This window comes from Rhinatrema bivittatum, chromosome 3, assembly GCF_901001135.1.
Source record: "Rhinatrema bivittatum chromosome 3, aRhiBiv1.1, whole genome shotgun sequence".
Taxonomy (NCBI): Eukaryota; Metazoa; Chordata; class Amphibia; order Gymnophiona; family Rhinatrematidae; genus Rhinatrema; species Rhinatrema bivittatum.
This window is the reverse complement of record NC_042617.1, coordinates 215,414,153-215,427,303: the sequence shown is the minus strand read 5'-3', so window position 1 is coordinate 215,427,303 and position 13,151 is coordinate 215,414,153. Positions and strand designations below refer to the sequence as shown.

Below are 13,151 nucleotides of genomic sequence, written 5' to 3'. Positions count from 1 at the left end.
TGATGTAGGGCACGCGCGTGTGCTCCTGAGTTTGTACCGGCAAGGGCGTGAACCTTGGGGGCGTCCCCTCCTAATGACATCATCTGCTTCCACCTTAAAAGGTCTTCGTTTGTTACTTCGAATCGAGTTAGCAAGGAGGAAACTTCTCTGCTGCTCTGCCTCCACAAACTTACCAAGGGGTACCCGCTCCTCGGGGGTCCCGCTCTCTCTCTTCTTGATTTCAGACTGCTAGACGGGATCCGGTACTCGCTCCTCGAGGGCCTATGTCCCTGAATGCTCTGAAGACTCCTTACTGCCTGGAAGCGATCGCAGACGTGAACACTATGAGTTCTATTACAGATAGGAATTGGTACTCGCTCCACGAGGGCCTATGTTCCTAATCTCTGAAGACTCCCTTCTGTCTAAGACGTTATCACAGGTACGGAGATCGTGAGTTACTATTGCAGATAGGAACCGGTACTTGCTCCACGAGGGCCCATGTTCCTAAAACCCTTCATAGACTCTCTTCTATCTCAGAAGCTATTACATACCTATTTCTGTATATTACTATTTCATATTGCAGATAGGAACCGGTACTCGCTCCACGATGGCCTATGTTCCTAAAACTCTCCAAAGACTTTCTTTAATTCCAGAAGCCATCTCATACACAGATATTGTGAGTTCTTATTCCAGACTGCATATAGGACCCAGTACTCGCCTATGGCTCCTGTTCCTGAATATACTGAAGACTCTCTGTTGCATAGAAGCCATTACAGATATCTACAGTTGTGAGTGTGTCATCTACTACTGGTTATGTATCCAGCATACCCTGTCTACTCACTACCTATAGTCTCTCTCTACAGCTCAGCAACCCAGAGATCGCAGTTCCAGTATCTGAAGGACTTCAGCCCTGCCGGGCACATCAACTTACTACTGCCACTTCTGGTGGTTCTATTTCCTGTCTAATAAAGAACTATCTGTGTTCGTCTCCATACTCCAGCCTAGCCGGCGGTCCCTCTCAGGATATCCTCCTGGGGGCGCTGTCATCTGCCATCGGCCCAAGGATTCACCAATTTCCACTAAGTGTTTATTCCTTACACTACTAGAGCAGTATCATACAGACTGCCACACTGTGGAAGCCAACCCACAACAGATCATTGACTCCGCCTACGGAGTATTACAGATTGCTAGCTCCTCCCCTTGAGGGAGCAGCATTGATCAGATTACTCACTCCTCCCCTCTGGAGGTAATGATCCATAAAAGATTGCTAACTCCTTAGCAGATTCACAACAGATTGCTAACTCCGCCCCCCTGGCGGCGTGATCATCAACATTGCTAACTCCGCCCCCCCTGGCAGCGTGATCACTAACACCGGGATCACTGTTCCAGTATGTGAGGGACTACAGCCCAGCCAGGCACTACCAGCTCACTACTGCATATATTTTTTAATAAAAGAACTAGTGTGTGTCTGTCTCCATACTCTGAGCCTAACCGGTGGTCCCTCTGGGGATCTTTCCCCGGGGCATGATCATCTGCCACCAGCCCAAGGATCCACCTACAACTACCATGAACACTAACAGATTGCTAACTCCATGGATCCGGCACAACTTAATGCCTTACAGGCCATACCGGGCCTGGCCCAGCGCATTGCGGAGCAGCAAGACGCCTTGGAGAAAATTATTTCAGCGATTCATCAGCTACACACACAGAAGGTTCAAGGCACAGCTTCCAACCATGAAGGTCAGTTACAGGAGGTAACTTTAAAAACTGCTGTACCACTGGCGGCTCCAGTCCGCTTTTCCGGTGAAATTCAGAAGGCCCAGGGCTTCTTAAACTAGTGCTGCATGCAATTTGCCTTACAGCCATCTTTATTTCCTATGGCTCTTTCCAAGACCACCTATATCCTTTCATACCTGGATGGTAGGGCCTTGTCTTGGGCATCTACCTTGTGGGAGCACAAGGACCCCATTTTGCAGGACATAGAATTAGTAGCCTTGGCCCCTCGGATTGATCACCGGCTCCGGGACAAGGTGAAGGAAATCCGGCCTAAGATGTTACCTGGGTTGAAACAGGCTAGTTCTATATCTGCACCTCGAATGGTTCCAGTAATTCTTGCTGCTGATAGAGAGGAACCAATGCAACTTGGTCATGGACATTTAACTTCCAAAGAAAGAAGACTACGGAAGAAGCGCGGCCTTTGCATGTACTGTGGTCAGCCTGGCCATAATGTCTCTACATGCTCCATTCGTCCGGAAAAGGGACGGACCTAAGTCCTGCAGGAGGACTGTTCTTAGGCCATACCGCGTGCTCTCCTCCGCTTTCTCTTCCAGTCTCTTTGATTCATGAACCGGTCACGGTTCAGACTCTTGCCCTGGTGGATTCAGGGGCAGAAGGCAACTTCATTCTCAGACGTCTAGTGGAAGACGTGAGAGTCCCTTCATCAAGCTGCAAGATCCACTACTGTGTCATCTTTTGAAGTGGGCTATGGAAGTTCCCCAACACCGCCACTTCCACTGAAGCTCAGTGACTTCCCAGCAGCTCAATCCACTGCTGCTGATATTCATAACGCTTTCCACGTTTCACTTCTGAAACCACTCATACTCAGCGAATTTTCTTCCAAACCTCAAGATCCACCTGTCATCAATGCAGAAGATGACTTAGAATTCAAAGTCAAAGAGGTCCTAGATGTTCGTAAGAGAGGCAATACTTTTGAATACCTTCTAAAGTGGGAAGGTTTCAGCCCCGAAGACAACTCTTGGGAGCCTCAGACCAATATTCTGGACAAAGAGATGCTTCATCAGTTCCACCTTGCAAATCCTTCAAAACCCAAGCCTGGTACCTGAAGAGGAAATCGCCCTTTCAAGGGGGGTACTGTTGCAACCGTCACTGCCCGACATCTCCACTACACCCACCTTACCTCTTTGGTGACTCCCTCTATGCCTGTTGGAAGTTTGGCTGCCGCGGCGTCATTGTGCCATTCTCCTCCAGCGTCCCTGGACTGGCTAGACGCTGCAATCCGCCATATTTCCCAGCAGCCTAAGGGTGCGCGTGCGGCATGGCCCCGACTCAAGTACCAGCAATGGTGCGAACCTCAGGGGCGTCCCCCTGAGGTGACGTCATCTTCGCCAGATATTTAAGGTCTCTGAAATCGCTAATGTATCGAGTTAGCAAGGAGTTGGACAAGGACCAGTTTCGCTCTTTCCTAGCTACTCTGCCTCCTCGGACTTACCAGGGGTACCCACTCCTTGGGGGCCTTGTTTCTCTTTGCTTTTCAGGTCGCAGTCTGGAACCGGTACTCGCTTCTCGAGGGCCCTCGTTCCCTGACTTGTTCCTGAATACCACTTCTGCCAGGAAGTCATCGCTGCCTACAACACCAGTGAGTTACCATCTCTCTCTCAGAGCTTTCCCTGGAACTAGGTACTCGTTCCTAGAGGGCCTACTTCATTCCAGCTCCTGGGCTGCTTCTAGGAGACTATTGTGTGAGTGTTACCATCAAGGTTCTTTCATGAACTCTGCATAACCTGCCTACTCACTATCTTAGGTTTCTCTACAGCTCAGTTATCCGGGATCGCTGTTCCAGTATTTGAGGAACTACAGCCCAGCCGGGCACTACCAGCTCACTACTGCCACCTCTGGTGTTTAATAAAAGAACTAGTGTGTGTCTGTCTCCATACTCTGAGCCTAACCGGTGGTCCCTCTGGGGATCTTTCCCCAGGGGCGAGGTCATCTGCCACCGGCCCAAGGATCCAAGAAAAAGTTTGAAGCAACCCCAGGATACCCCCCTGTTACTCCTAGTATGGCACTGTATGTCCCAGATACACTCATTCCCATCTCCCCTGTACAGCTCAGTCTAGCCCAGTTATCCCCATAATAGCTCAATCTATCCTAGTTATCCCCAGTATTGCTCTGTATATCCCTAGTACACTCACTCCCAACCCCCTGTATGGCCCAGTCTGTCCCAGTTACCCGCAGGATTGCACAGATATACTCATTCCCACCTCCCTGCATTTCCCAGTCTATCCCAGTTAGCTCTTGTATGAGCCAGTCAATCCCAGGTACACTCACATGCATCAGTATGACCCAGTTACCTCCCAGTATGTCCCAGAATGACCCAGGTACACTCAGTCTCATACCCTAGCCTGCTGTCTACTGACCCAAAATCAACCTGTCAAACACCAATAGCAAATCACCATGAATGTTTGAACTTGTGTGTGTAAATGAACAGTAGTAAATGTACTCAAGCAGTGATGATAACAGTCACACATAAGTTGCTTTTAAATTAGTGACTTGTACATCTACTTGCAAAGCATGTCCCTAACACATCCACTTTTTTTCATATGTACTTTTGCTCACAAAGGTGCATAGATGCGCATATGTAACCCATTTGTAAAGTATGGATTACACCCAAATGCTTCACATACATGCATATATGCACTATTTTTTGCACATAACTTTTTGACAATTCACACCTAAATATATTTGGGTTGGAAGACATCCAGACGTGAAATAAAAAAGTTTTGTATATATATGGGTGTCTGGGGACACAGTGGAGAGCATTAATGGAGTACCTTATAGTGGTTCCTTCTTTGTGCTCCAAATACCTTTTTTCAGGTCATCATGAATATTTTTCTTTGTATGGCATTTCTTCCAAAGATTTGCTTTCATGACATTCACAATTCAGATTTTTCTACTCTTTTTCTCCAAGAGGCCAAAAAAACTTTAGGCTAAATCAAGCTTATATTTTTTCTATACATTTACATATATAAAATCACTATGAACAGATTCTTACCTTGTGGCTTCATCTAACAGAAGAATCTTGGGATTCTAGAAGAAAGTACCAAACAGGTTTTTATATAAACATACATAATTCTCAATAGTTCCGACTGCATATAATCCTTTCATTCAAGACAAAGTGATTTTAAGAAACCAGAAGAGTCTTTCATTTGCTTAGATATATTTATAGTTTGTAGCATACTAGTGAAACCAATATGCTTCTAGATAATCCCATTGGCAGTTCAAATAAGCATTAATATTCTTTTTCTTATTTCTTATTTTTATTTTATTCCTGAGAATATATTATGGGGGTAATTTTCAAACCTCATATAGTTGCATTAGAACTTTCAACATGTATAGTTGCAGCTAATTTTCAAATAGAGCTGAAGCCTGCATGTAGAAAGTACATGCTTACAGGCATAAATCCACTTTGAAAATTTGTAGGTGTATACAGAACCCTGCGTATTAATGTTTTTCCCACTCCCAATTCCAACCCGGGAACACCTCTTTCAAGTATTTGTAAAAATATGGTAAAAACACTTCTGTGCTTATTACACACACAATCTCCATGGCAATTTTGAAAAAGCCCATTTATGTGCATAAACCACATGTGATAAACCATGATGTGATTTACATATAACATTTTAAAATCATTAATACAAGTAGATTTGTACCAAGTCTTGGTATAATAAATACCAGATAACAGAAATGCATTGCAATTTACATACAATTCTAACTAAACTAATACAATCAAATCACAACATCCTAGTCAACTCAATAAAAACCTGAAACAAAAGTATCAGAATGTCCAAAATAATAAATGATATTCCATGCCTTTCTATCACTGAAGTATTATCAGATTAGCAGCTCGTTACCCAAAACCTTTCCTTTGAAAACAACATTCACTAGATATAAATTTGCTGAATTCCTATCTCGCAACGAAAAGCTTAGCAAAACATTCAGCTTTTCAACCTTTTCTTGAACTGTAAATAATCCATTTTGCCCTTAGCTCTTCAGGAAGGCCATTCCATAATGTAGGAACAAAAACAGAGAAACATCTCAGTTTCATTTTCTCTGAAAATGCCTCTCTAATCCCAGGGAAACATAAGAAGTCCATTGCAGAAAATCTCAAGGACCTCCTGGTAAACACAGCAAGCCTTTTTTGCTTTGAAGGTGCAGAATTAAATTAGAAAAGACCCTCTTGGTGTCAAAGATTCTTCATTATTAGGCCAATTTTGCTAAGAATATTGCTGTGGAACAGGTAGCTGAGCTAAGCAATTTGTTTTTGTAACTGTCTAAAGTCTTATGATCTGATTAAGAAATGAAAGATTACGTCATAACTGTCTGAAAACAAGAATTATTTTAAGCCTGCACATGGAGTATTAGATCATACTGACACTCCAATTGTTCCCCATTTTTGTAGGAGACAAACATGTTTTTCGTGAAAAACATCACATAGTGCTCCATCTAAGATGGAGGACAAAAGGACAGCCTGTCCTTGGATCTAAACTAGAGGATAAGATCTAAGATGGAGAAAAGGGGTATATTATAGCTTACATCATACTAATTACTAAATCAGTATATTTTTATATGAAGGAATAAACCTCCTGTCTGATTGGCTCTATGAGGTGATAATATCATGAGAATATGATGCAAGGAAATGGCTAATAATGTACTGATTGGTTATGTATGTGGGTAATGAAAATATAAAGTATATAATGGGTTGCCTGGGTAGGATACGGAAACCAAACTTTTTTTTAGATTTCTGTTAGAGTTGTACTTGAGACAAATAAACTACCTAAAAGAGGAAATTTTGGTTTCATGTCAGATTTTTTGGTTAATGTCACTCTGTTAATTTAAGAGTTTACTCCGAGACAATTGGGACCTAGAGATCAGTTTTATTCTGAAGCCAGGAATTTTTCAAGGAAATAAGTGATTAGTTTTCCAAATTTCTGTAAAAGTACTTTAAAATATTATTACTTTTTTTGCCTCTGTGGCAAACATCTTTTCAAATTCTCTCCTAGGCCATTTAAATACTTTTTTAAAATCTAACTTGCCAGTGCTTATGCTCTTTCCTATCTTCCACATTAGGATCTGCTTTTTATTTTTTGATTGATGCCCTTTTGGCTTTAATTGCCTCTTTCAGCTCACTATTAAACTATGAAGGCAGTTGCTTGGTTTTCCTTTTACCTTTTTTTAATGCATGGAATACATTTTGTCTGGGCCTTAAAGATGGTAATTTTAAACAATATCTATTGCTCCTGCAAGTTTTTAACCTTGTGAATTGCTCCTTTTAGGTTTTTTCTCTGGAAGCAATCCAGAAAAAGGCAACTAAAATGATGTGGGGTCTGCACCAGATGACTTATGAGATGAGAATGAAGGATTTAAATATGTATACTTTGAAGGAGAGGAGGGACAAGGGTAATAATGATGTACAAGAATCAAGCCTTTTTCATTGGAAAGAAAATTGTAGAACTAGGGGACATAATATGAAGCTCCAAGGGAGAAGACTCAGAACCAATATCATGAAATATTTCTTCATAGAAAGAGTGGAGGATGCATGGAATGCCTTCCTGGAAGAGATAGTGAAGGCAAGAATGGTAATGAAATTCAAAAGGGCATGAGATAAACAAAGGATCCCTAATAGTTAAAGGATGGAAATGAAGAAAAAGAGTAATCTGCATGGAACAGCAGTTATCCTTAACAAAAGGCAAAGAGGTAACCTGCACAGAGTGTCAGTTTTTACCCTAAGCAATTTGCTGGGCAGACTGGATGGACCAGTTGGATCTTTCTCTGCCATCACTTACTATGTTACTATGTTAAATCTCCTTATTTTATCATGGTCTCTTTTTTATAGTTAGCTACTGCAGTAGTTTTCCTTAGTTTTTGCCCTCCAGTGATTATGTCAAATTTAATTATGATCAATAATGCCAAGCAGATCCACTATCTTTCTCTCTTACACCAGAGGTCCTGTATTCTCCTGAGAAGCAGGTTTAATGTAGTTCCCTTCTCGCTGGTTCCATGACCAACTGCTGCATGAAGTACTGATGGCATCTAAGAACTCTACCTTCCTTTCATGTCCTCATGTGACAATTACCCAATCAATACTTAGGTAATTTCAATCTCCCATTATTATTGTGTTGCTCATTTTACTAGCTAGTCTAATCTCTGTTAGCATTTTACAGTCTGTTTCCTCATCCTGGCCAGATGGGCAGTAAAACATTCCCACTATTATACTCTGTATTATTATTATTATTATTATTATTAATTAGATTTGATTAATTGCCATTTCTTACTATAGTAAATTAAGGCAATTTGCAATAAACCTTAGAGTAAAACAACATAATAATGGTCAATAAAACAAACAGCATGTCATAAATAATAAAACATGAAAAATAGTATGTCATAGATCAGTAATTCTCAACCTTTTTCCCATCGTGACACACCTGCCAGGCCACGCTCACATGTGTGACACACTGCTCATTACAATTCATGGCGGAAATAAAAAGTAAAGGTCCGGTAATTATTTTTATTGTTTAAAATAACACAAGGAATAGATACATATTCTGTCTGAACAGAAATTGCATAAATAGTAAACAACCCACACCAAAACAGCACCAATTTCCAGCACTTAAACAGTAACCACCTTACCTAAGAAAAGGCAACACTGAAAATATTACACCAATACATCTCCTATTAGGAAAACGGACCAAGTCAGGCTGCTATAGAGCCCTACACAGAAACTACACGCTAGCAGAAAACCTCACCGAAATCACATGTGCTGACCCTCACTTAACAAGGAATAAAGAGACTAAAACGCATAACTAGAAGCATGCAGACAAAACCTGAATTGGAAACTGCAGCAAGCCAGAGTCTCTGTATGCAGTGTAATAAAGGAAAAAAGAAACATCACCCATCCTTATAAAACAAATCAAGAAATATAAAATCAGTAGCAGTAAAACCATACTAACAAAAAGAACAGATTATTTCGAAACAGCTAATGAGTGGAATATCCAATAATTAAAAACTCATATAAAAAAAAACTAGATACCAATAAAATATTTCAAAATAGCAGACACAAAGACCCAGTAATGAAAAATAAGGATACATAATTTTTTTTGCTCTGCATACATGGGAACATTTGATATCTACGGTAGGTGTCCTGAGATTGTTTTGAATTAGAAGGAGGAGGGGCGATTTTCTTGGAACTTTCTCCTCTCTCTCTCAGTCACATACCAGTGCTCTCTCTCACATTGGCTATCAATTACACACCTATATACACATGCTCTCAGTCACTCACATATACACATGCTTTTTCTCTCACTTATATAGGCTCTTAATTACATACTTACACACATGCTGTCTATCTTTTCAGGCTTACACACACAGGCTTTCAATCACACACATACTTGCTGTCTTTTTCTCTCACACACAGACTCTCATTCACATGCTTACAAACATGTCCTCTCTTTCTCTAATTTACACACAGGCTCTCAATCACATACTCCCTCACCTAAACCAGCATTCAATCACAGACACAAACACACATGCTCTCTCTTTCTCTCATTTACACACAGGCTCTCAATCACATACTCAGAAGCTCCCTCTCCTAAACCAGTTTTCAATCAGACACAGACACACATGCTCTCTCTCTCTCATTTACACACAGGCTCTCAATCACATACTCAGATGCTCCCTCTCCTAAACCAGCTCTCAATCACACACAGACACACATGCTCTCTCTCTCTTACCAGCTCTTATTAAGAGCCTCTTACACACAGGCTCTTAATCATACATACACATGATCTCTCTCACACACAAATCATCTCAATCATACACACATACTCTTTCACACAAACAGGTTTTCAACCACAAACTTACACATACAGGTTCCCAATCGTAAACTTGCATTCATGCTCTCTCTCTTATAGGCAGGCTCTCAATCACAGACATACTGTCTTTCACATATACAGGCTCTCAGTCATTCACATACATGCTATCTCACTCACACACACACACACACACACAAAGGATCTCAAACACACATGCTTGCTTGTTCATTCACTCTCTCTCCCTCCCTCCCTCCCTCCCTGGAACTAGCGGCAGCAGCAGCCTCCTCCCAACCCTAACCTCCTTCATTTTCAGCCCTTGCGGAGCAGAGTCCCATCGGGGGTTGACGTTCTTCTTCATTTTTCTCTGAGCCACGCTGCTCATTCCTCCGGCCGCGCCTCTCTTCTGTTCTTCGGGCCGACGCTGACTGCACTAGCATGGTCTCTTCTTCCCGCACACGCACCCGATGCTCACCACTTCCTTTTCCGGGCCACAGGGGGGTGGGTGGGAAGAAGAGACCATGCCGGTGCCACTGACTCCAGCTGTTCTGTTGCGTTCCGCCCGGTCTGACAGCATTTTAAGTCCGGGTGGAGGAGGACCGGGGAGCAGCCGGGTCAGCGGGGGACCGGGAAGTGTGGCGACACACCTGCATGTTCTTGGCGACACAGCTGGTTGAGAACCACTGTCATAGATAATAAAACCATAAAATTAAATGGAGCATAAAGGAAAAAAAAATCTTAACATAAAATAAAGAAGCTAAAATAGATATTAAAGAGACCCTTGAAATGCATGTGTAAATAAGCTTTTAAAGGATTACCTAAATAATTGTTAGTTGGCCAGCCACAGAGCTCATGACCGGCCTACCTCACCTTCCCTTCGTCCTGCCGGGGGTGGTTCCCAGACCCACTACAGGGCAAGGGGAGCGCTCCCAGCGTTGCCCCCCTCTTCGTGGCTTTGTCTGCCGCCAGAGAATCGCGGGTTGCGGCAAGAGAAGCCGCCGCCAGTCTCTAACACACGACTTCCCAGGCGCACACGTGCGCGCCTCTCTACATTTTTTAAAGGGCCTGCAGCATGCCAGCTCTTGGCCCTTCTTTCTGACATCATCACTCTAGGGGCCTATATTAGGCAAGCCCTGACCATCAGGACTCGCCTTGGCAACTGCCCTGCTCACTAGTTATGTGCCCAGCTGCTTGCCCTTGCTTTCTTGCCTGTGTTCCTGCTCGCAGACTTTGATCTTTGCTTTGCTTGACCATGCTTTGGATTTTCTCCAGACCCTGACCTTTGATTCGCCTGACCACGCTTCAGATTTTCTCCAGACCCTGCTTCGCCTGACCACGCTTCAGACTTTTCTCCAGACCCTGACCTTTGCTTCGCCTGACCATGCTTCAGATTTTCTCCAGACCCTGACCACGCCTCGGATTCTCTCCAGATTCCGTCCATTGCTACGCCTGACCACCCTATGAACTGCCTATAAACTCTGACCACTGCTTGTCTGACTCCGCCTGCCGACAGTGGGGACCTACCCCTCAGGTAGCGTCTACCCCATCTCGGTCCAAGGGTCCACAAAGCCTACAAACCATAACAATAATAAATTTCAAGCCGTAATCTTAGGGGAAGAGAATTCCAGATGCTTGGAGCAAGGTATGTAAAACAACTTTCTCTCATGGATTCCAGCTGGATCTCTTGTTAAGGGATGGTGAATAATTCTTGGTGAATAGAATTGAGAATTCTATTGGTTCGATATGGTTTAATAAGAGTAGCCAACTAAGAAGGTGTACAAGATAAAAATGTTAAACAGGTAATTTTAAATGTAATGCGGGCAGAGATAGGTAACCAGTGGTGATCTATTAAGAGTGGTGTGACATGATCATATTTGTTATTACCAAAGATGACTTTTGCAGAAGTGATTTGAACAAGCTGTAATCTACTGGGCTTGAGGGACCCTTGGTCTGACCCAGTATGGCAATTTCTTATGTTCTTATGAGTAGAGAAGTTTTAGGAAGGCCATGAAAAACAGCGTTACAATAATCAAGTTTAGTGAGGACTAAGGCATGTACTATAGTTTTAAGATCACTGGTGTCAAGAAAAGGACATAATCTGCAAATAAGATGAAGATGATAATCAGAGGATTGAATCACATGAGAAACATGTGATTTGAATGATACATCACTGTCTAACCTAACACCTAGAGATAGGTAATAGACTGTAATAGAGATACCATCCATTACTGGAGGAGGTAATAGATCAGAGCAACTTTTACCTAAAAACCACAGGGATTCAAACTTGCTGGGATTGATCTTGAATTTGAAGCTTTTTAACCAACAGGCTATCTCAGCGAGATAAGCATTGAAATCAGGTAAAAGGTGAAGGATATTCATATTGATTGAAGCAACCACCTGTATATATGATGTAAACCAAGGTTTGAATTAAGGTAACTAGCAGAGCAAGGTAGAGATTTAAAAGTATGGTGAAAAAAACGAGCCTTGAGGAACTCCACAAGTATGAGATCTTGGATTGGAGGTGACATTGTTCCAGACAACTACATAAGATCTTTCTTCTAAAACTGACTTGAACCAATGAAGCGATGATCTCTGATTCATATATCAAAAAGACTATTTTAGAGTAATTGGTGGTCAACAGTATTGAAAATGGCACTCATGTCCAGAAAGACTACAAGTACTGCTTCACTTTTCCCCTTGGAAATTTTATCCATAAGGATTCAGAGTGCAGTTTGTTTCCTGCAAAACTTTAATCTAGCTTAAATCTATGACTTTTTTTACATATAGTGCCTCTTCCTCCATCAATTTTATCTGTCCTTTTATGTTGATATAATTTGTACCCTAGTATCACATTGCCCCATTAGTTATCTTCCTTTCACCAGGTCTCTGAGATGTCTATTATATCTATATCTTTCTTTGGGACCATACATTCTAAGTCTTCAGACTTCTGGCATTCACATACAGACCCTTGAAAATTGGTTTATTTGTATTTCGGTTTTTTATACAACCTGTTTATTATTAGATGACACAGGCAGTTTGGATTCATTTTTATCTGCATGCTTTGTATTTAAATATATCTTTTTTTTCAGCTTTTACAACTACCTCTCTATCGGGACAGTTTTTGTATTAACTTTTTATTAGCATAAAAGGTAATACACTTCCAATACAGTATTAAATGATACAAGAAACAATATTCGTAATTAAACAATATCATCAAAAACTCTTGATAACATAGTATGATCACAACATTTGTGTCACTGGTACAAGCTTCTTTTATGATCTTCTGAGGTTTGTCTACTACATTCATCCATCACATGCATATATCACTCCCACATTCAAAAAGTAAAGGAAAAGTTACCTTTGCTCTCACCTATGTTTCTTACATAACAAATCCACACTCTTACATCAGGTGGAAGACTTTCCAAAAAGGGTTGCCATTTCATAAATTTCCCAAATCCTTTAGAAGTACCTTGCCACATCTCTTTTTTTTCTATTTGAAAAATCTCTACCATAAGATGCATTCACATTTCTTTAGTAGGCACAGACCTTTCTACATACTTAAGTATGCAT

The 13,151-nt window shown here is 41.7% G+C and overlaps 1 protein-coding gene across 1 annotated transcript in view; it reads right to left on the bottom strand.

Annotated features, from left to right (window-relative positions):
* The window catches only part of ABCB10 (ATP binding cassette subfamily B member 10), a 244,031-nt gene that overhangs the window by 13,946 nt on the left and 216,934 nt on the right, over nucleotides 1–13,151 (bottom strand). The window contains 1 exon segment of the mRNA XM_029594183.1: nucleotides 4,769–4,803. Within this exon segment, the coding sequence (XP_029450043.1) occupies nucleotides 4,769–4,803 (35 nt within the window).